Genomic DNA, 24,121 nt, shown 5'->3' with positions numbered 1-24,121 from the left:
TTTGATGTCAATATAGCTCCTATTTTTTCAAAGAAAAATTTATGATTAATTGAAAAAAATAAAAGTTCCCAAATTTATAACTTCAGTCACAAATAACTATAATCAACATGTTTATTTTTTGTCAATAATGACATGTATTGATTATTTCCATTCTAAATATCTTGAGAATGGTTGCTCGTAGCGATTTTTATCAAGAGATATTTTTTACGTAAAAAATTACGAAAATGTATATTTATACAGGTACGGACGAAAAGTTATTACTCTTCAAAACAGTTAAAACACATGTAGGTGGCGCCCCCTACAAATAGGAGTCATATTGCCATCAAAATCAGATTTCTTATGTCAAAAAACTCCCAGACACTAATTTTCATTCAAATATACACGTTACTTCAGAAATCATTTGGAAAATTGAAATAAAAATGGAACTTCTACACCCTGTATCTCCAAAACTAAGCATTTTAGGACATACATTTATAAGAACTTTTTTACTTGCAGAATTTTTATCTGCATAATATGCTGCCGAAGATAACCATATAAAGAATAATAATAAACTTAGACTCTACTGAGATAAAAATAAGTACCGAAAATCTTCACTGCCTCTTAGACTATTACCTTATTCCTCTCTCGTTCTATTTCTTTGTAAAATTCCTTTTCGCCATGCTTCACCAGGTAGTTTTTCATGCCGGACATAAATTGTCTCATATTACGCATAACTATCTGCGGACTAATCTCTTTGGATTCGCAGGTGCAAGCTATAAAATTATCGATGTTTTGAGCAAACGTTGTACTTTTGTCTTGAGCAAGTTCGAGGGCGTAATTTCTTATCGCCGAGCCAACGGTTTTGGGGCCGTTGCTGTGTTCCGCGTTCTTCATTGCCTCAATAGGTGTTGACGCTGAAAATGAAGTTTTCTATTATAGAAATCCATACACATACGGTGATCGCAAAACATTTTCCGATGCACGTCATCAATCATATCGACATTGACACTAAAGTCTATAAACCTGACTAAATGAAAATCTGGCAAAAATGTTTAAATTTGTTGTATAATTTAAGATACCGAGCAGCTCTTTATTTTACTTTATAGAGTAAATGATTGTAACAGATATTTTATTTCGATTAAAGCTGCAAAAATTAGTTTAAACTGAATTGCGCCATTTAAACACGTTGCGCCGTGTTCAGCAACGTTGTCGTTTATTATTTGACAATTATCCTAATGTCAGTCATTATTTTGTATAATATCGTGTTGTTGAATATTTGTGAGTAATTCTCGGTTTTTTGCCTATTTTTATAGTTTTTTTTAAGATTGTACTTTTAAGCACAAACAGTTCTTTTAAGAACCAAATTTTCGAGTTTTTGTATTGCATTTCTTGAAATTGTGTTGAAAATATGCCGAGGCATTTAAACAATCGAAGCAAGGAGCTTGTAGCTTCCCTGATAAATTATTTTGAACAAGAACGTGACAATAAAGGTCCTTTATTACCCTTGACTACAGCCAGAGAAGTAAGTTAGATTGATAAGCACATTATACCACTTTCAAAGCTATTTCTACGTTAGTTTTTAGTAAATTCTATGATTATTAGTTTGCGCATGAATAGCACCCCCTTACTTGTTATTACCACTTATGGCGTTGTAAGATGTACATCAATAAATAAATAAATAACCCATAATAACGGTTAGAATAAATCCTCATAATGGACTAGTTTTTGCCAATATGTCTTAAGTAAAATAAGCTATAAAACAAATTAATCAATTAATTACTAAAATATTAGTTATTAAATCACAAATAAAACGTAAAAATCTTTAAAAAATTATATAATAAATATATTGTTTGTCAATTTTAAATTAAGATTCATTTCATAAATCCATCACAATCTGGCAGCGCTGTCGACATGGCTTGTCACTCAAAGTTGATCACGTGCATCGGAAATTTAAAAATAAATCATATTGATTATTATTTTATTGTCTTCAAAAAAATCCCCCCACGAGTAGTTTCGAGGCGTTTTTAAGAAATTAAAGTAGGTCAAGACAAGCGGAAATAAGCCGAGACGAGGCAAAATTAGTCGTGGAAACACGACCTTGACCTGCTTCGAACAGTTTTTAACATAGTGTAGAGGTTGTATTACCAATAACTGGATCTAAACGGTCCCGGAAACTTTTCGATCTGCCAATCGAAGCGCACTTCATCTTCTGAGGCGTCTCCGAATAAGATTCGTCCGTTTCGGTGATGACCTGATTCGGCTCGGCCCATGGGTCGGAAAATTCCGTCAATTCGCTAATTTCTGAGGGAGGTGCCCGCGGTACTCTCCTCTCTTCCACGTTGTCATAGGAGGACATGCGGTAACGCTCCCCTTCAGCTACCACGTTTGAAGTGGTACGTATATCGGGAAATCTAAAATATAATTTTTATAAAATAATAATAACGACTATTAATAGAATTATTACATACCGTTTGCTTATGAGATCTTGCAAGGTAACTTGTCCGTCTAAATTATCCGGGGTGTAGCTATCCAAAGAACTTAGTAAATTGGGAATGGCCTGCCAGTCGGACTCGTAGTCTGGCTCGCTAGATTCCACTGTTATATCACCTTCGTGAGCTAAATAAATACGATATGAAATTATGAACCTAAAGTTTACAAGCGTTTAAAATATCTTACTCATAAATTTCCAACTGTTGTCCACTTGCCAACTTTCGTTCGCATATAATTTTGGTTTGACGAATGGCGGCAACACGGGCTTGATTTCTGTCTTTCTTAAACCCAAAAATCTTTGCTTCGGACTGAGATTGTCGACCGACGATGACATTAAACCTGAAATATCAATTAACGCCAACGTAAATAATTATTAATAATTATTATCATCAGTTTTGCCAACGCTTAAGTTACTAATCGTCTCCTACTAACGGTAAAATTTCCTACCTAGGCTTCTGCCGAACCTACTACATTGAGTAAGATTCCTATTAAGTTGGCAATACTGATTATTAAACATATACAGGGTGGTCCGAACTGTATTCCGGAAACTTATGTCTTAAAATGCTTAGTTTTAGAGATACAGGGTGAGGAAGTTTTATTTTTATTTCGATTTTTTCCAAATAATTTCTGAAGTAACATCAATATTCGGATAAAAATTGGTGTCTGGGAGTTTTTTGACATGAAAAATTCGATTTTGATGTCAATATGACTCCTACTTGTATAGCTTACATATTTTTAACCGATTTAAAGAGTAATAACTTTTCCTCCGTACCTGTATAAGACTACTGAGTGAAAAAATATACATTTTCGTCACTTTTTACGTAAAAAATGTCTCTCGGTAAAAATCGCTACGAGCAACCGTTCTCAAGATATTTAGAATGGAAATTATCAATACCTGTCATCATTGTTATAAATTAAACATGTTGACTAAATAGTTATTAGACTGATGAAATCATAAATTTGAAATGATTTTGTGTCAAAAGTTCAACAGAAACTGTTTTATCATCATTTTTTTTGAAGAAAAATTTATGATTAATTTAAAAAAATAAAAAATTCCCAAATTTATCATTTCAGTCAAATAACTACAGTACGTCTGTCCGTTCTGAGGTTACGGGGTATCCGTCAGAGGGGAAACGATATTCTCTCGATGTTTTTCGTAAAAAATTAGACGACGCGTCCCATCAATAAAAATTCGACGAATTTGCAAGTAGCCAATAAAATGAGTGGGCGGAGCGATTTGCGGTGACGTACTCGTCAAGTCGACGTATAAAATATGTTGCTGTTTATTTAAATGTTTTTTGTCCGCATTCCTTTCATGGACACAGGAACTGTACCTATCTACTCAACATGTTTATTTTTTGTCAATAACGACATGTATCGACTACTTCCATTCTAAATAACTCGTAGCGATTTTTACCAAGAGACATTTTTTACGTAAAAAATCACTGAAAGGTATAATTTTTCACTCAGTAGTTTTATACAGGTACGCACAAAAAGTTATGACTCTTCAAAACAGTTAAAACACATGTATGTGGCGCCTCCTACAAACAGGAGTCATATATTGACATGTCAAAAAACTTCCAGACACCAATTTTCATCCAAATATTGACGTTACTGCAGAAATTATTTGGAAAAATCGAAATAAAAAATGAAACTTCTACACCCTGTATCTCCGAAACTGAGCAATTTAGGGCATACATTTATACGAACTTTCCGGAATACAGTTCGGACCACCCTGTATATTAAAGTTTCGTTACCTCCATTGAATTCTCCAAAATCGTCGACTTTTTCGAGAACTGGATTAATGGACTTCATCGAGTTTAGTCCCGGCGGGTTAGAATGTCGATGGTGTGCGGGAATGCCCGGCGCCACCCTGCTAATGATTCTTCGTGGTATCTGCTGTACAGGTGCCAATGAATCGGCGGGTTCCGCATAGAAAGGGCTCTGCTGTTTAGGTGTGTGAGGGCTAGATTGGTCCTCGTGCTGAGGCGGAGACAGAAAATCCGTAGCTGGGGACTGTCTGTTAGGTACTGTCAAAATACACTCGTTAAGATCGCAATTCGGTGTCAAATTTTTACTGTTGCAATTTATATCGCAGTTATTGTTGAAAATAGAAACTGACCTTTATTTGAACCATTTTGAACTGGTGTACCACACAAACTCCTGTGCGATGAGCTATGATGCGAGGAATCTGTAGGGCTCAGTACATTATTATTTAGAGAAACTATGTGTCCAGGCATATGTTGGAGAATATCTGGCGAGACCAGGTGTCCACTTCCATTGGTATTGCTTTTAGGTTTGATTACTTGACCGTCGTTGGTCCACACGTCTTCATAATCGCTGATCTTGTCACCCAAACCGCTCTTATAATAGAGCATTGTCGGTGAATCAACTATATCGCTTTCCTAAAACAATAATTTCGATTTACGAGTATATTTACAATTCGGCAAGAAAATCTACAAAATAAAATAGTTATTTTTTGTTAAACACTGCTGCGTTAATCCAACGGAGACCAACTTGTCAGCAGTTAAGTTTAACTGGTTAACAAATTTGCCTAATAAACAAAAAAATGCTTAATGCTGGTTTCCGAAAAAAAAATGTTCGAATTAAAGAAGATAAAGATTATTTAAGAAAGGGCGACTTTCACAAATCTAAGATTTGTCAGCATTTTTGGGACACAGGGCAATTATAATGAAAGAAGCGATAGCCTCTAAAAGATACATAAAGAGTCTTTTTTACAATCTAATAATAAATATATTGCTCATGCATCTGTAGATGTTAGTTAATGTATGACAATCGCTTCTTTGATTTTAAAGAACATAACATAAGTAAAAATTAAAAACAAATTAAAAATAATCATACAGAAAGTTTGAAGCTTTTTGATTTTACCTTATAAGTAATTGTTATCAGGTAGTAATTGTTACTTTTGAAGTTTAACTTCATATAATGTCATTTTAACAGAACGTCAACGGTTTTTGTAGACGTATCTGTTTTAAAAAAAAAAGTATTTTCGAATAATTGCATTTAAATATTTAAATAGTTTTTTCTTTATTCTCTGTATTTTTTTGCTTCCGACGACGGAGAGAGATAAACTTTCCGAAACGTTAAGCAATTTTTTGGTCGTTAGGCAAATTTGTTTATCAGTAAACTTAACTGCTGACAATTATTATTAGTCTCCGTTGGATTAACGCAGCAGTGTTTACAAAAAAATAACTATTTTATTTTGTAGATTTTCTTGCAATGGCGAAATACCCATATAGGATTTTTTTGGAGAGATGAATCCACCACATAAAGCAACTAAAAAGGTGTTTTACCTGATAATGTTTTGAAATTTTATTTTTGGTCCTTTTGCTATGTCGAGTACCTTTAGTAACCGACAACGGAGAGAGAGTGTCAGGTGAAATAAAACTATCCGAACTAGGGGATAGTACTGAGTTTGGTGATGTCACGTTGCTTATACTTTTGTTTCTCAGACTTCCTCTAGATGATACTGTCGAATTATTTCCCTGTCCTTCAGGCGATATTCTCTTGGGATCGCAATGAATCATTTCACTTTGTGATTGCGTGGGTTTCTCATTGCTGGGGCTTTGAGAGTTCACACTGAACGTTACTGTTGTGGTAACTGTAAAATTACTTTGTTGGGGTGTTGTTGGTTTTGACCACCTACAAAAATTTAAATAAATTTCTTAAATAATGTTTCGTTTCGACTTGAATGTCATTAATTACAAATTACCTAGGTGGTGGAGGTGGAGGATTCTTCCCCAAAGAATCGCTGGCTTTCAGAGATGTGGTACTTTTTATCAGTTCAGATTTCGGATCATTTTTATTGAGCAAATTAAGTGTGTTAGGCCTCGCCGGTTTGTTCTGTACCGGCGTTGCAGGTTCCGCTTGCTTGAAGGTACTCATTAAAGGGTTGAGATTAAGGATTAAATCCGCATCTGGGCTCGAAGCAGCCGAGGGTGGGGGACTATAGCTCCAGAATTCCTTAAATACAAATTTTCATAGAACACAGTTCATGTAATGTAATGTGTCTTAACAACCAGAAGACTTTTTTGAACTATATTATGTATAAGCGATACCAATTAAATATTTAGTTACGTAATCGAGAGCGCGATTTTTAAATGCATTGTTGCCAACCATGGACATATTCGGCGCCGGGCTGACTAACTGGAATTTGAATTTCCCCCTGGGGCTTCAGGTGGTAGCTCTGCTGTAAAAAATTGCTGTTAAAAATGTCAAGTTGCCATATTTATTTATTTACTTCCTGACATTGTCATTACAAGTTTGTAGTACAAGTTTTTTTGCTTAAATGAATTGTGTTGTGATACTTTAAGCTTAAAAATGTTTACTAGCAGACCTTGCAGTCGAACATTGTTCTTTTTAGAACCTCTGTTAGTGCGAAGTTATAAGATAATAGGCGCTTAATAGGCGCTGCAAAAAACTCATCGAAACCTTATTAGAACATTTTGAACGGAAAAGCTGTAGTATTAGCCCTTTATGTCCCTTAAGAGCTGTTAAGGAGGTGAGTTTTTTTGGTGTAAATAAGAACTGTTTATATATTTATAATTAATTTGTTTTTGTTTTCTAAAATATTTTGTTTTAAAGAAAATATGTAAAAGTGGGCAACGCTGTGCCGGTCAAGCTTAATCACGTGACTAAAAGTTTAATTGGTATGAACTATATATTGCTACCTGTCCTAATAAGGCTAAGGAAGATAGCTGCTGTCTACTTTTACATTCCCTTATTGTTTTCGGCAGGGTAAGTTGTACCGGTAGTTCGTCACAACAACTGGCGTAGTGAGCAATCAAGGCGGCCATATCTATAAAACGATTTTCGCTTGTTTCTAACCCTAAGCGGCCCTCTGAGCTGTGAATGAGGTAGTGTTCTATATATGGACCTAGAACAACAATATTTCCGTAACTATTGTCGAGGTTAAGGCGGAGAGTGACTTTAAGGACTAAGAATTTTAATAGAAAAATCGAATATGTTTTCTACAAATCAAAATTACTAAAAATATTTTTTTTCAAACGTCACAAAGTATTAATTTTTGCGACGTGATTGACAATATAAAAAAGTCATTTTAACGTCTAGGCATACAAGTAAACACTTTTAAAAGTAAGAAAATATATTAGTAAACTGACTTAGTGTGTCAAATTCAACGAGCGTAATCATAGTTTTTCGATATGTAATTTCATACAATTTCATACATTTTCAACAATTACCACATTGTTTAAAAAATTATTTTTGGCGTTTGAAAAAAAATAGAATGTTCTGTTCGGAGTAAAAACTGAGTGTCAAACGTCGTAGCCAAAGTCATAGTCTCGCCGCAAAAATTGTCATTTTTACTTCTAATTAAACAATATATTATTACAGAAATTTTTTCACTAATGGATGATTGTTTTATTAATACGGTATGAAAAAAAACGGTGTCAAAGCCGGCTGGGGATTGACAATCGATAATTTTGGCGAGGTCAATCTCTAGACGTCAGTTAGTAAAAATTTGATAGAAGACTTGTAAAAAATTAACACTAATTATAGAAATATTAAAAAGGATAGAACGTTTACACACCAATCTATTTCCAAAAGAGAAAAAAATCAGACAGAATAAAGAAAAGATTATACGGGCCAAGTGACCCTCGACCTCGCCAAAATTATCATCGATTGTAATTCCCAGCCGTCCTCAACGTCATTTTTTTTTCGATGGTATAGTACAATTAACCTACAAACCTACAAATATACAAAATATATATTTTCGAAGAATTGAATAATTTTCAGAAATCAGTATTACACTTTATTATAAACAATGACTAGTACTGTAGGATATTTACCTTTGTCTGGTGGTAGCCGTACCGAGAGTGCCATGGTGTCCGACTGAGATGACTTCCTCACAACGAAGCAGCCCTCCTCCTTGCCCTGCAGGAGGTGAAACGCTCCTGCCCTCTGAATGCCAGGTAAAAACCATATTTGGTTAGACAAACGCAATCGTTCCATAAGACTAATATCACATGTTGCTCCATACCCTGTAACAAAATATTTATACCGGGTTAAAAATATCATCGTCCTAGATAGTAATTTTTTATACAAGACGATAATGCAATTTTATCGTCGTGTATAAAACAATATTTCTTTCCATAGCGAGTTACGTTTTAAAAAATATTCAGAAATTATTATTTCAAGGAATTTATTACGAGTAGAAAAAATATTGTGCTGGGTTGGCGTTGGTTTCTATGTAATTTAACAATTAAATAAAGCTGTCTCTTTAGTTGTCAGTCATTGGAAAGCCCGTAAAAATTTTGGATCGCGAAATTATTTTGGGTCGCGACCGTTATACGCGATCTGGCGCTGCTATAGCGGTCGCTAAGAACAACGGCAAACAAAAACAGAAATAATTTTCTCTTGTCAAAGTCAGAATCCTCAAAAATCATAATAATCTTTCAAAATCTAAACCGCTCTCATTAAAGAAATTCCGAAAAGTGTTTATAGCGTCCATTTTCAAAGTAATTATTGCTATCTTGTGAGTTTAATTCAAGTTTTATTTACTCCAACCAGTGATAATTGTGAAAAAGTGGCATTAAAAACTTAAAAAGCTGTGCTGAGAACTGTGAACTGCAAAAACCATCGTGGATCGTGCATAACGTCGCCGTCGGTTTCCAATATTTCATAGGTATTTCATACATGCGTCCTTATATAAAATAAAGTTTCTTGTATGCAACACACTGTATTTTATTTATAAAATTAAACGAAAATAATAATAAATTTGAATAAACAATATTTGGCGATATAATTCCGGAAAAAACCGAACCGCTCCGAAATTTTCAAAAGTTTTGGGTCGCAACCGTTGCGCGTTGCAAGAATAGCGCCAAATAGTGTTTACATTGTCGTTATGGGCACTTTCCAATCTAAACTTGTTTCATTTATCTATGTTGTCAGTTTTGAGTCAATATTTTTTAATTCTCTTTCGTGTCGATTGCTGATTGAATTGGAGCCAGAAATGGTTCAAAACGAAATAAGTAAATTACCAACAAATATTCAGGCTGAGGCGACAAACGCCATATCCAAACTACTTCCATTTAAATCCCGAATAACTTATGAAAAGGAATATAAACATTTTCAAACATGGAAGCAATTAAAAAACGTGCGAGAAGAAATAAAATTTTTAACCTATCCTCGATCGCTGTTAAAGTACTATTTTATCTACTATTTTTGTTAGATATAAGACAATTTTAACAGTTGCTATGGAAAAAAAATATTTCGTAGGTTTCAACTCCAAACTATTATCTCCATAGACTTAAAATAAAATATAGACTACACTATTTACATCTCAACGCGGTCAAACAATCTTTTTTGTATACATGTTTACTTCTGGGTACAGTCGACCGAGCCTTCCTCATCCAGCCTATGTTGTCACGTCTTTAATATTATCAATATTTTTTTTCTTGTTACACACATATATTGAGATATTAATACTACAGTTTAATAAAGTAGGTTTTAATATTCCATAGATGTATTAAATAGTCCTTATACTACTAAATTATAAGTCGGATACTGTTTAAAAAAGAAAAGTTATTTACAATATGACAACACCGATTAGAGGCGAGCGAGCCTATTCATTCATTTATTACCTTGTAGTACGAGTCGCACGTGTGCGGTAAAGCTTTGTTGCCGCTATGTCCCCGGCTGTATTAACGCATTTTCTTAGCTTGTAGTCCTTAAGTCTTTATTTTATTGACATTTTCTGTTCAAGAACTATAAAATATGGTTCGCCAGTGCCAAATTTGCAAGAAATTTGACTTAAATAATCCACTTAAGTCTTGAAACGACTTTCGACCGGTAGGCAACTCTCAATTTACCCATTAGGAGTCAGTGGCGTTGTTGTAGAAAGGCGCTTATTTAGATAATATTTTAGTAAAATGTAAAATCTGAATTTTTTCTCTTACATTACATTATTTACTTACTTACATTGTAACAAAATCATAATTATAACCCTGTTAATAATTAATAATGTTTTTATTAAAAATATATTCCGGTTTATTCTAAAATTATCTTCAGAATCTAAAATAACATACAAGAATTTTAAAATGATATTACATTATGAAACAATATTTTTAATATACCGGGTCGTCTCAAAAAATGGCTCACCCCTATAACTTTTTTATTTTTTCAGATAAAAAAAAAACAGATTTTTATGTTAGTAGGTATATGACATAAATTAGGATTTATTGACGTATTCAATTGTTTTTGGTCTCTTCCTTTTTCACCGAAATGATTACATCTTTTGATTTTTAAAGGCACCCTCGGTATATTGCTACTTTATTCGATAAAATATGACACTCTGAATAGAATGACATATCATATGCCAACTTTTGACATTGTCGCTTAAAAAACAAATCGTATTTTAAATTTCAATCAGGGTGCCATGATGTTGTTAAAAACACTAAGTTTTAATCAAGGAGCCTTGGAAAAATAGTTTTGATCGTCTAATAGGTTTCGTGTCTTGTATAGGCCGGTTAAAAGATGTACAAATCGTATTTTTAATCATACATATGTCAATTTTTTCAAATGGAACAAGGGTGACTCATTAGCATATTTGGAAAAAGCATTTTTTATGAATATATTGATACCACCGAATATTTCGAGTCAAATTGTCGTTATGAACCGCGTGTTACAATTACAATTAAATCGTATGCGAAAATGTCAAAAGTTGACGTATGATATGTCATTCTATTCAAAGTGTCATTTTCTATCGAATAAAGTAGAAATATACCGAGGGTGCCATTTAAAAATTAAAAGTTATAGTCATTTCCGTTGAAACAGGAAGTGACCAAAAACAATTGAATGCGTCAATCAATCCTAATTTATTTCATATACCAACATACTAAATCTTGTTTTTTATTTGAAAATATAAAAATTATGGGGATGAGCCACTTTTGGGACGCACCCGGTATAATAAAGACAGTACCGAGTTAAATAAATGTAGTTTTTATTTTATCCACTTCTTATCACCTTCCTTGCTTTAATGGAACAGATTTATGTTTTCTCTAATTTACATAATAAGACATCACTTAACCAGAAAAAAAATTACAACAATCATATTTTTTTTTCTCCCTGTCGCCGATTCTATTATATCTGTGGAATAGATCCTGTTTTGATTAATATTAGGGGTTGTAAATGTTTGACTAAAATTAATAATTTATTATTAATTTCAAAAATTACGCAATTTCGATTATAAAATTTCTTCTATAACGTGTATTTTATTATTTTTATCCTTTTTGGACTCTAAATTGTTTTTTCTAAACTTTTATTTAAAAAACCTGTCCTAAATCTTAATAAAATATAAAAAAGTTAAAAAGTAAATACGACATATTTTTAATTTAATTACAGCTTCATTAAAATAAAAAAATTACCCGGCTATGATACGGAGAGTTCAGGTGTACTTGAGAAACGAAAGACAGTGCTGTGTTTCTCGGCAGAGTCGCCAGGGAACGACCGTTACGACAGAGATAACCTATCTATCGCTCGTGTCGCACTCGTTATAACCTAAAACAATAACACAACAATAACAAGACAGTGTCTGACCGCATGTTCCAGCTATTTATGAATGAGATGCTCAGTCTATATTTTATTTTAAGTCTATGATTATCTCTCTAATTTTTTTATACGACTTACCATCTCCTTCGCTAGCTTCACTGCTGGCATCGGATCCACCATTGGAAGAAATCAAGGATTCTCTGGAGATAGATCTGGATGATGTATCCGCTGGGGGTGGAGGCAGTACCACTCTCACGGGTGGAGGCGAGGGAGATGTGCCCACAGGACAGCTGTGCCTGTCGGTCAGTCCTTGGATATAGGGTTCCAGGAACGACTCATTTCTGAAACGAAAAACAAGAAATCAGAATCACCTCATCCCACTACCAGTCAAAATTAAAAGTTTTTCAATATTTATTTTTTTTATTATAGGTAGACTCTTTTCTATGGTTATATAAAGGGGTTTTTCATTATGTCATGATATTAATATACTATTATCTATTTGATCTGTCTAAATCAACAGATTGGATATTACAGAGGAGGAACAAAAAAAAGTTTATTTCCGTTTGTTTTGTTGTAGTACTTGATCAAATCTTTGTTTTTTTTTAAATTCAACCATATGTATAATTTTTAAAAAATCAGGCGACGATTTAAGTAGAGCTATTTAAAAGAGCCCATTTCACTAGTCCGAAAAAGTACCAAAATAAGCGTTGGGCATTTAATGTTTTATGTAAAACTGGCTAGCTATTTTTACAAAAACGAAGAAGGAAATTAAAGATAAAGGATTATACTATATCCGTATTGCAACACATTTTTAGACAACTTCTTTATTTTTAAGATTTTGATGGTCAAACATCAACAAAATATTCCTTATGTTTGGACTAAATTTTCCCGAAAATAAAGAAATAATTTAAAATTCCGTTACAATACGGAAATAGATTGAAGTTTTGTGATTACAGTGATATATAATTTATATGGTTTTGTAACAAATTGCTCGCTATTTTTAATATAATCAACGCATAATCAACCCTTAATCAAAGCACGTGTGTTTGGAATTTTCGGTAAAGCACACACAACAGGATCGGGCTAAGCCTTAGGGCAGATTTCTGAAATATAGGTAATATAATATATATCTTTCAGCCACACACCCGTTTTACCGACCCCTAGGAGCTATCCGAAAGTACAGCGTAATAGACTCTTAAAAAATAATAATTCTAAATTAAATATAGTTTCATTTCATGAATTTCGTTACCATGGCAATTTTAGAAATTTAACAAGTAAAGTCTTTTTACTTCTTAATCTAATTCTTTTAATTATCCTTTAATATACAGCTTCTATACTCCATAGCGTATACATATATCGAAAGCGTATGTAGATTTAATAAACACCAAGATTAAATTTTGCTATAAGCACCTCGTATTACGCATATTTCTATATGTATATTTTTGCGTTTAGTCCAAAACCGAAATGTACTAATAAATACAAATGTCCATTTTTATGAGAGTAATTATTATTAAAATAAAATTTAAATAGTGGGGAAAAAACCTTATCAGTTTTTGTGGCCAGGTATAAATAGGGACATAGAAACAGAAAGCAAATAGAAACAAGTGCTCAGTCTTGAACAGAGGTGATTGCAAACCTGTATTTCGGTTTGAGCGGTATTATAAAGAAAAATGTTGAAAAATTCAATGTTGCTTACAGTGGCCACATTGGTATTCCTTTATACATTGGGGGGTGTAAAGTCTTTCAGCTTACCTCTGTATCGAAATGCTATCGATAATATTGTAAGTATACTTATATTTTTTTCATACCTTGTATACAAAAATACTTTGCATATTTATAAAATTTAAAAACTCATTAGTTAATTACCTATAACAAAGAATAACGATCATAACAGTTAAGGCTAAATATTTTCACTCAAATACCAATCATTTTTAACATAAACAATATTGACAAAATTGAGATTCGTGATACAAAGTATAAATTATTAGAAACTGACATTTTGTGATTGATAATGTCACTGCAATAATGTGTTAATTTTTTCCGGCACTTAAACTTAAATCATACTTAAAATTGAATTAAGTTTTTTTTAAATATTTTTTTTTCTAATAAATCCTGGTTTTAATAACAATTCATTTATGTTTAAGCCGTTTGTTATTTAATATTATTTTTGTGTACGGGATGAAAATAACCAGGTGAGAAAATTCAAAATTATCATCTTGTATCATCTTGAAAATTTTAAAAAATATTGATTTTTCGCTTAATTTTTGAAAACCATTAGATCTATTTTCTTTATTGCAAATCTTATCAATTAATCTACTATTTATGCTGCCATATTATGAAGATATTATATTATGTTTTTTAACCAAAAATTAAAAAAAAATCCAAAAATTTGTTTCAAAAAATTCCAAATTTCCAATTTTTTTTGTCTCGATTATACCCTGTCGGCAAGCGAAGTCTTGGGTCGGTGTTTACATGTCTATAGGAGGGTCCACATTTAGTAACATGTTATATAACATTGCTATTTAACAAGCTACATGTAACATGTTAAAAAACCGGGAGCCGTCCACATTATAGTTTTCGTAGTCATGAATCGTTTTGGCGAGAAAGAGGTTCAGCTCGCAGCAGCGGCGTGCGTAATTATTTTTGAACTAAGGGAAAGAAAGTCGAGAAAAAAAGCGGTTTTGAGTCCGCCATAGCCTACCAGCAAGATCTAGATACAGTTGAACTCAATTAGCTTATCTTTTCAATACTTGCCTCGGCTGTTTCTCGTGGTGTGTTTCTGTCTTTTAAAAACATTAATAATTTACAGTACGTCTCGTCTGCTGGATCTGCGTCAATGAAAGGAATGCAGACAAAAAACATTTAAATAAACAGCAATATATTCTATACGTCGATTTGACGAGTGCGTCACCGCAAATCGCTCCGCCCACTCATTTTATTGGCTACTTGCAAATTTGTCGAATTTTTATTGATGGGACGCGTCGTCTATTTTTTACGAAAAACATCGAGAGAATATCGTTTCCCCTCTCACGGATACCCCGTAGCTACAGAACGGACAGACGTACTGTAAAAGCAAAAGCAAACCATTTTGAATTATCCACTTCATCTAAACCATGCAGTTCCTGATTTGCATTTCTTTTGTTCCCGCTGGAACTGGCCTATTAGATTACGCATTTTTCTCAACTTTTTCTGTTTCCAAATACATACTATGAAATGAAAATCGCTGTCATTTTATATGGAAAATTATATGGGGAATGTCATCGATCGTCATGTCCAAGCCAACTGGACGGAGGCCGAAGCCGACGGGACGCAGTTTTTTTCGATCATACGGTATTATTGACCAGTAAATAAACAAACCAATATCAGCTCACCACACTAAGATTCTGTCGCGCACGTCCCTGAAAATATGAGCGGCTAAACTAGAAATTTAGCAAGTGTGGACGCGTTGTTTCATGTTACAATAGCAATGTTGCACAACATCTTTTGATCTTTACCGACTACAAATGGATAACATCTAGCAAGTTATATAGCATCGAAATTTGCTAAATATAACTAAAAAATATGTAACATGTTATATAACTTTGCTATATAGCAGTGTTATATAGCAAGTGTGGACCGTCCTTTATATAGCAAGTGTGGACCGTCCTTATGAGTGAATCGTTATGGCGATCTAGTAACTTGGAGAGAGAAAAATGCGAAGTGTTTACATAACCACTTAATCCGATGCTAGATTTCATCCGCTTGGGAAAATACTTGCTCTTCTTTCTTTTTTCAGTACACCTTATTTTACTGAGCGTATTGGTCGTACTCTTCGTACGCACGAAAATCGGTACCCAAGGCCAGAAATGCCGACCCGGTATATGCATTATCAATTAATTTCCTATGCAATTATTTCTTGAATCGATTGACTCTTGATCTCGCAGTATCGTAATTTCAGTTGTAGTAGAATGCGTAATTGTATCGTTAGTTCAACAATTAATGTTATCAGTTTAGTTCTGTGCGAGAAAGTCCGTTGTTTGTTGTTCATGAAATAATGTATCTGGTAACGTCTATTACATATTTATTCTTACAGTGCCTGTTACTAAAGAGTATTTCAAGGTTTAAATCAACCATTTAGTATTAGTAGAAAGGTATTAAGCCGCTTTAAAAAGTGTTCTCAAAACTATGTAACAGGTTAAAAAAATAATCAAACCAATTTAAAAAGAGAACTGGATGCGACGCATCACCCGCATCAATAGAAGCTACGCCGCTGAATTATAAATAATAAAGTAGTTTCTATAAAAATACTAATGTCGATATCCAAAAATAGTATATTGTTTTATTAGAAGTAAAAATGACACTTTTTGTGGCGAGGCTATACTTTTGACATACAGGCGAGCTACAAAAAGTCATTTTTACTCCGAATAGAACAACACATGCTATTTTTTTCAAATGCCACAAATATTTTTTTAAACAATTTCAAACGTTCCAAATATTATGAAAAGATTTAAAAGTAACACCATAGTAACACTCTTAGTAACACCTTTTATGTAACTATATATCGAGAAACTATGGTTAGGCTTGTTGAATTTGACACTTTATGTCAGTTTAATAATTACCGCATGGTCGAAAAAAAAACGGCGTCAGCAATGGCTATGAAATGAAGATCGTTGTCATTTTATATATGTAAATTTATATGGGAGATGTCATCGATCGTCATTTCCCAGCCATTCTTTCTTGTTTTTTTCTCGATCACACGGTATTTTCGTACTTTTGTGCTTAGATGTAAAAGTGCTTCATTTTTATGCCTAGGCGTTAAAATGACTTTTTCATGTTGTCAGTCAGGTCGCGAAAATTAATACTTTTGTGACGTTTGAAAAAAAAATAATTTATCAATTATATGTGTTATACGTAATTTGAATGTTTCATAGACTGTTAGAATTCTTATGCAGATTTTTTACTTAAATTATTTTACCATTCCAATGCTACATTCATTTACAGTGCTAAAAGTTAAATAACTATTTTTAGTGCGTGACAACTTAATGGTCTTACATGTCATTAGACTTGTTCTAATAAAAATTAAATAATTATTCCAAGTGCGTGAAAGCCCCATAAAATGCACTCTAATACTAGATAATAAAACCTAAATTTTATGTATCCTGGGTTGTTAAAAATAATGGCGTCTTGATAAATACCCACTGTGTGTTTCTGATTCATTTAGGGGAGTTAAAACAATATTATCTTTATATTTTTTGCAATTGATAATAAGTCAGAATTAACTGACATAAAACGGAACCTTTATAAGATCAATTTGTTGTTTGTCCGCCCGTCCGTCTGTCTGTCACGTCTGTCAAAATCATTATTGAGTTTTAAAATATTTATTTGCAAATTATTCAAGGGATGATCAAAATAATACAAGGAACTTTATTAAACTATACTAATTAATAAAATGTTTACATAATTCCCCATTCACAGCCAAACAATACCCCAAATGATTGTGAAATTCATCATTTAATAACAAGATTATTTCGATTTTTCAGAATGTATACCTTTCCCAAAATGGATACCCGCTGGAAACCCATCACGCTCAAACCGAAGACGGCTACATCTTAACTTTACACCGAATACCTCACGGCCGCAAAGAATCCGCATCCACTGACGACAAAGACAGGAAACCTCCAGTTTTTCTTATGCACGGCTTATTGTGCAGTTCGGTAGACTGGGTAATATTAGGGCCTGGCAAAGCGATGGCTTTGATGTTGGCCGACGCGGGATACGACGTCTGGCTGGGAAATAACAGGGGAAACACCTTTTCCCGAAACCACGTGTCCTTGGATCCAGATAGAGACTCGAAAACATTCTATAATTACAGGTAGATTTTCGGCATACCCTCTGTATAGTCTGTATAGTGATGGGCATTAAGATTCTTTTTAGTGAATCAAATCACACGATTCAATTTCTCATACTGAATCGACTCCTACGATTCGTTCATTTGAACGAAACACATGCACAATTTACGTTTCATAAAAACAAGAATCGTAACTGGCACTACCGGCGATAATTTGTCAGGACAATAACTTAAGGGACCAGAAAAAGAAATGTACAGTTCTTTCATTTGTTTTTCAACACTTTATGACACTACTGGCGTAATTGGATTGATTATTTTACCAAAAATAATTAAATTATCAATCCAATTTATATATACTATTTATTAAAGACTTCTTAAGACCAATTTAATATTTTCAGAGCCATATTTTAATTCCGATTTAATAATCATAATATATAGTATTATAATACCGCATGATCGAAAAAAAATGGCGTCCAAATGGCTCGGAAATGAACATCGATGACATTCCCCATATAATTTTACATATAAAATGACAGCGATCTTCATTTTATAACCATCGCTGACGCCGTTTTTTATCACATTGAGCAGAGGCCAACAATATTTATTTGGAGTTGCATAAAAACACGATTTCGTTTTTTAGTCCGGCATTTAATAGTCGGTAATGTTATTTTAACAAAAATATCAACGTGAAAATTAAATAAAATTCAATTCTCACGATTCGTTTTTACGGCTCATGGTTCAAATCTTATGCATCAATATCACGATTCATTTTTAATACTCGTTCAAATGAGCGACTCGTTGTAGTGCTAGGAAGTCCAATATCGTCTTGGTTGTCGATGATACGAAAAAAAGTTTTATACAGATTTGCATGGTTTTTAGAGGGGTATATCCTAAAAATATTTTGTTGTATACAGGGTGTCCCAAAAAAAGTTATGACTTTCGTTTACTTTCCTGTATAGTTTTCAATATTTTTAGCTACCACGAAATCGGAAAGTACGACCTTCCTGGAATGATTGACTACGTTTTGAAGTCTACTGGATTCGCCAAATTGACGTATGTAGGATATTCAGAAGGGTTCACATCGTTCACCGTTATGGGGTCTATCCGACCCGAATACAACGACAAAATTTTACTTATGAACGCTTTTGCGCCTGTAACTAACATGCATGCCATAACTAGTTGGCCTATCAATACTCTGGCTAGATTTCCTGTACTATTAAAGGTAAACGTATTTTTTTGTAAATTCAGTATTAGATGTATGAAACTTTTAATTCTTTCAGTTGGCAAAAATGATTGGATGGAATGAAATGTTTACCAAAAGGATTGCGGCGAAAGTATTTAGGAACCTCTGCAGATTGAGATTTTTATGCAAGTTGTTTTTCGAGGTTACTGGATCGTCACCAGAACAATTAGCTGATCATGTAAGTAAACGAAATTGAGTTATTTAAATGTAACCTATTCACCACATAATCACTGATTCGCCACAGTACACCAAAAGACCGCGTATTTATGCAAAGCGTCTCAATATTATATTAAAAAATCAACACATTTTTTAAGATATTTTACTTCTAGTATTTACTATATTTTTGTGTCGTAAAAACACCATCACAGCGCATTATTTTTTAACAAAAAAATGATTTTTTGAAATTGACTTAACAAAAAATATTTCTATGTAGGAGCATAAAATCTAGAATGCGCTAATATTCTTCCGAAAATACGTAGTAGTTCTATGTCCACGGAAGATTGGGACACCCTGTATAATAGGGCAACAATATTTAGATTCAAACAAAAGCACTAAAAACAAACTAGTTCGTTCAAATGAACGAATCGTAAAAAGTCGATTCAGTGTGAGAAATCGAATCGTGTGATTTGATTCACTAAAAAGAATCTTAAGGTCCATCATTACTCTACATACAAAAATTTATAAAAAAAATAATATTTAATTTAGAAATTATAGTGAAAAGTTTCCATACATAAATTTATTTTCAATAAACTTTCTTCTTTCTTGCAACATTTTGTAATGTTCAAAAGAATTTAAAAAATCAAATTTTTCTTGGCAAAATGGCGAATAAAAATTTATTAAAATTTTTAGGAATTCCTGATGGATATATTGATCAACTTTCCAGCGGGAATGTCTTGGAAGCAAATCGCTCATTATGTCCAAGGCACCCAGTCAGGTCTGTTCAGGCCATTTGACTACGGTTCTGTAAAGAACGTTGAAGTATATGGACGAAAAGATCCCCCAGCCTACGACTTGACTAAAGTTACAGCACCAATCATTCTTTACTACGGTGAATCTGATTGTCTTATAAACAATGGGGTAAGTAATATCTCAAGATTTGTTACTACAAATTCTAAATATAACTTCACCGAATGAAAAATGATTAAGTAATTTTGTAAAACGTGAATGTGATGAGATAATCTTATTTTTACGTGAGGTATCTCCCCACCAGAGATGGCACATGATTTTCGAAACACCCTGTATACAGGGTTGTTCACCACATACGACACGGAGTATTGCAGCTAAACGATTAGATTTTTACAAATTGAAAATTTTGGGTTCGTTGAAGGACTATTAGAGCTACAATTTAAAAATAGTTTAACAAGATACAGAGTGTCCCAAATAAATAAAAAATCTCTCTTCTCCAAGGGTATCAAAGTTTTTAATACTAAATATTTACTGTAGTTTATTTATTGATCAGTTACTGTGTTGCAATAATAAAAATTATACTACCTTATACAGAGTGTCTAAAATTTTATTTTAAATGATTTCTAGCTTTAAACGGCAATAACTTGTTTAATTTAAATGGAACGCCCTGTATATTTTAGAAGAAACAGATGCATAATTTAATTGTCTATCAAATTGTATTATACCACTTTTTACCTATCCTTTCAAGTTTTCGTAAAAAATGTATTTTCTTATAATTTGGACCTCATTCATCAATATACCCATGGAATATTGACATTTTAGATTGTTTTTAAAGCAACAAATGTACAAGATGTACAGGATAGTAATATTATCGTTTTTAGCAAAATGATAATATTACTAGCCCATTTGTATGCAAAAAGAAAACTATTTAAATCTTTATAAAAGAGTATACCATTAATTAAATATACCTCCATTATTTCCGCCCAAATACTAATTAATTACATACTTAATTATGTTCGTTAATAAATTATTCTAAATAAATGTGGATTTGAATCAGAAATCAATATAATAATAAGTTATAAAAATGAATGTCTCTGTTGTTATAAATAAGCATTTGTCAAAAAATGAAATATCATTTTTAAGGTGTTACTTTTTACCACACTGTCTAATACACATAAAAGATTCAGTTTTTTAGTATTTGGAGCAATTATTATTAATCAAGGCAAACAGTCAATTAATGTAGTTTGAATACTGGAATCATATTAATTGGTCCTCTTTAATAAATATTTAAACAGTTTTTTTTTATTTTTTAATGAAATAAACAAACTATATCTGTACCTTTTAAAAATTTGGTACATCTTTAAAAATAATCTAAAATGTCAGTATTCCATGGGTATATTGATAAATGAATTTAAAATTACAAGAAAATGCATTTTCTACGGAAACTTGAAGCGATAGGTAAAAAATGGTATAACACAATTTGATAGACAATTAAATTGTGCATCTGATTCTCATAAAATATACAGGGTGTTCCATTTAAATTGAACAAGTTATTGCCGTTTAAAGCTAGTAATTATTTAAAATAAAATTTTAGACACTCTGTATAAGGTAGTATAATTTTTATTATTGCAACACAATAACTGATCAATAAATAAGCTTCAGTAAATATTTAGTATTAAAAACTTTGATACCCTTGGAGAAATGAAGCCTTAAAATTTTTACGGCAATTTCACAAAATTGAAAATATTTCAAAAACGGTAAGGTTTAAGTGTAATAAACCTTTATCAAATTTACCTTTATTTTAATCGTAGAAACTAAAAATGTAATAATATACAGGGTGTTCCATTTAAAAAAATACAACTTTTATATTTTTTATTTATTTGGGACACTCTGTATCTTGAAAAAATATTTTTAAATTGTAACTCTAGCAGTCCTTCAACGAACCCAAAACTTTTGTAAAAATCTAATCGTTTAGCTACAATACTCCGTGTCGTATGTGGTGAACAACCCTGTATATATATTTTTTTAACTTTTTTCTTTGTAGGAATTACTTGGATCAGTAGCGAAACAACTGCCAAATGTTGTAGGACAATTTCTTGTGCCTTATAGCAATTTCAATCATTTGGATTTTATTTATGGCAAAGAAATATCACTTCTGAACATCGAAGCTTTAAAGAATATTCAAAAAGTGAACAGAGAAATAAGTTAGTTCTTTTACTAATCTATCTCTATATAGATTTGACTGATTATGTATTTATATGTATTGTTTTAAATATTTATTGGATGTTATTGTTTTTTTAATTTGTAAGTGTTATTGTTTGTAAACTATATTGTGTGTTTTAATAGATGTAATATATTATAGATTAAGTTATGTGTGATCGACAATATCATAAGATTGGCAAAAAACCTTTTTATAAAGTGTTAAAATTGTGATATTTAAAGTACGTTAATGTTGATTTTTGTCAATCACATGATATCTTTTATGTCAATTATTTCGACTATTTGGTGGAAGTTTTGTAGATACAATATGAAGTTTAAATATAACAAAGAATTTTTTTTATTTGAGTACCAGAATACAGTGACTGCCAAAAAGCCACATCAAATTATTTTTATGTCAAATTACATTTAGCAATGCTCCGAATTGTATATCTGTACAGTGTGTCCCATTTTTTTTTAGACACTCTGTAGTAAGTATTATTTTTATTATTGCAACACAAAATTTAGAAAATAGAAAAACTTCAGTACAATATTCGGTTTTAAAAACTTAAGTATGTATGAAGCATTAAAATTGTTACAGCATCTTGACAAAATGGTGTGATATTTCAAAAACGATTTTGGTGAGATAAAACGTAATCAAAGTTATCTTTACTTAAATATGTAATACTATAGAGGATGTTTTATTTAAAAAAATACATCTTTGATATTTTTATATATCGCGGACACTCTGTACTTGTTGCAAATAATTTTAAATTATAGCTTTACTAGTCCAACAATTTACAATTTGTAAAAATCTAATAATTTGGCTACAATACACAATACTCCGTGTCGAATGAGATGAGTAACCCTGTATAACTAAAGCTGTTGTTAAGACATCAAATCTATTGTTAACACATCTTCAAAAAAAAACGCAGAAATAAATATCTTCCGTAGTACTTTAACGGAAAAACCACCATTCGGCAATAAATTCAAACCTCGTTTAAGTTTTACGGCAGAGCCTAAACAATCCGCATTCGTAAAATGGCCATTTGTACCATTTAATGTCATCGTAAACGAGTCTTAATTGGTGCTATCTCAATATTGATCTTACCCAATTCCAAACAGCTGGCAAAACAGCGATTTGTAGGTCATCCACGATACAGATTCGCCTTTTCGCAATAACTGGAGGGATTTTCCTTATTGACACCAGAAATAAATTTATGTATGGACACCCTGTATAGTGTCGTAGACAACACAAAATCGAAGAAAAAGTGTTTGTTTACCAGTCAGAAATCCAGGACGTCCTATTACATTCTGGACCGTTATTTATAGAACGAATTTGTGGATAGATATTTCAAACTGAGCGCATTCTCTTTTTGTGGCTAGTGAAAAGTTCTGTTTCCGACAATAAAGGAAAAAGAAACAAGGCTGTTTATCACGGATTAAACCATGTTCTACTGACTGGGTTTTATTTTTGTGTGTGTTTTTTTATTAAGGCTTTATATTGCCAGTTAGTAAGATATAATAGACAATATATTTTCTAAAAAAACATAGGATTAAAAATAGATGGAGAATATCTTAACCATCTAAGATTCGCTGATGATACTATTATTATATTTTATTAAAAATTAACTTTTAATCATAGACTTAAAATAAAATACTTTTAATAGTCTTCTTGCGCTCTGTTTAATTTGTAAAGAATTACCACTTTTATGAAATGATTGAAAAAAAGTGGCAAAAACATTCCCAAGTTTGTACTCCAAGCATTTACAGGATGAATTGCAAGCGTCGCCTCTCCGACCAGGCGAATCTTAACGATCCCCCCAGTAAACGAAGGTACCTGAGAATGCGGAATTTCGTGGTAGAATGGCCATGAACCAGAAAGAACAATCAAAGGTATAAAACCGTTTTATTAAATAAATATACCCCTTATAATACAGCCAAATTTTTAA

At 32.3% G+C, this 24,121-nt stretch overlaps 2 protein-coding genes across 3 annotated transcripts in view; one reads left to right on the top strand and one right to left on the bottom strand.

Moving 5' to 3' along the window:
* Nucleotides 1-13,421, bottom strand: part of LOC115881568 (protein sprint) — a 34,947-nt gene extending 21,526 nt beyond the window's left edge. Inside the window, exons 1-12 of the mRNA XM_030899112.1 lie at nt 13,408-13,421; nt 12,136-12,338; nt 8,298-8,489; nt 7,161-7,366; nt 6,203-6,453; nt 5,784-6,132; nt 4,592-4,874; nt 4,227-4,499; nt 2,656-2,808; nt 2,448-2,595; nt 2,125-2,390; nt 613-893 (exon numbers count right to left, since the gene is read on the bottom strand). Coding sequence (XP_030754972.1) covers nt 613-893; nt 2,125-2,390; nt 2,448-2,595; nt 2,656-2,808; nt 4,227-4,499; nt 4,592-4,874; nt 5,784-6,132; nt 6,203-6,453; nt 7,161-7,366; nt 8,298-8,489; nt 12,136-12,338; nt 13,408-13,421 — 2,619 coding nt within the window. The remainder of the gene's footprint in view (nt 1-612; nt 894-2,124; nt 2,391-2,447; nt 2,596-2,655; nt 2,809-4,226; nt 4,500-4,591; nt 4,875-5,783; nt 6,133-6,202; nt 6,454-7,160; nt 7,367-8,297; nt 8,490-12,135; nt 12,339-13,407) is intronic.
* A 178-nt stretch (nt 13,422-13,599) lies between these two features.
* LOC115881951 (lipase 1-like) lies at nt 13,600-22,533 on the top strand. Of its 2 annotated transcripts, none has more exons than XM_030899702.1 (6): nt 13,600-13,778; nt 17,517-17,848; nt 18,800-19,046; nt 19,105-19,245; nt 19,917-20,144; nt 22,018-22,533. In XM_030899702.1, the coding sequence occupies exons 1-6, from the start codon at nt 13,668-13,670 to the stop codon at nt 22,180-22,182; spliced, it is 1,224 nt and encodes a 407-aa protein (XP_030755562.1). In that variant the 5' UTR covers nt 13,600-13,667; the 3' UTR covers nt 22,183-22,533. The 2 variants fall into 2 exon arrangements, with proteins under 2 accessions (XP_030755562.1, XP_030755573.1); XM_030899713.1 differs by lacking the exon at nt 13,600-13,778 and adding an exon at nt 15,931-16,039 and having other exon boundaries at nt 22,018-22,531.
* Nucleotides 22,534-24,121: the final 1,588 nt, after the last annotated feature.

This window comes from Sitophilus oryzae, unplaced genomic scaffold, assembly GCF_002938485.1.
Source record: "Sitophilus oryzae breed Bouriz unplaced genomic scaffold, Soryzae_2.0 scaffold_1111_pilon_pilon, whole genome shotgun sequence".
NCBI classification, from domain to species: Eukaryota; Metazoa; Arthropoda; class Insecta; order Coleoptera; family Curculionidae; genus Sitophilus; species Sitophilus oryzae.
This window is presented reverse-complemented; position numbering and strand designations above follow the sequence as displayed.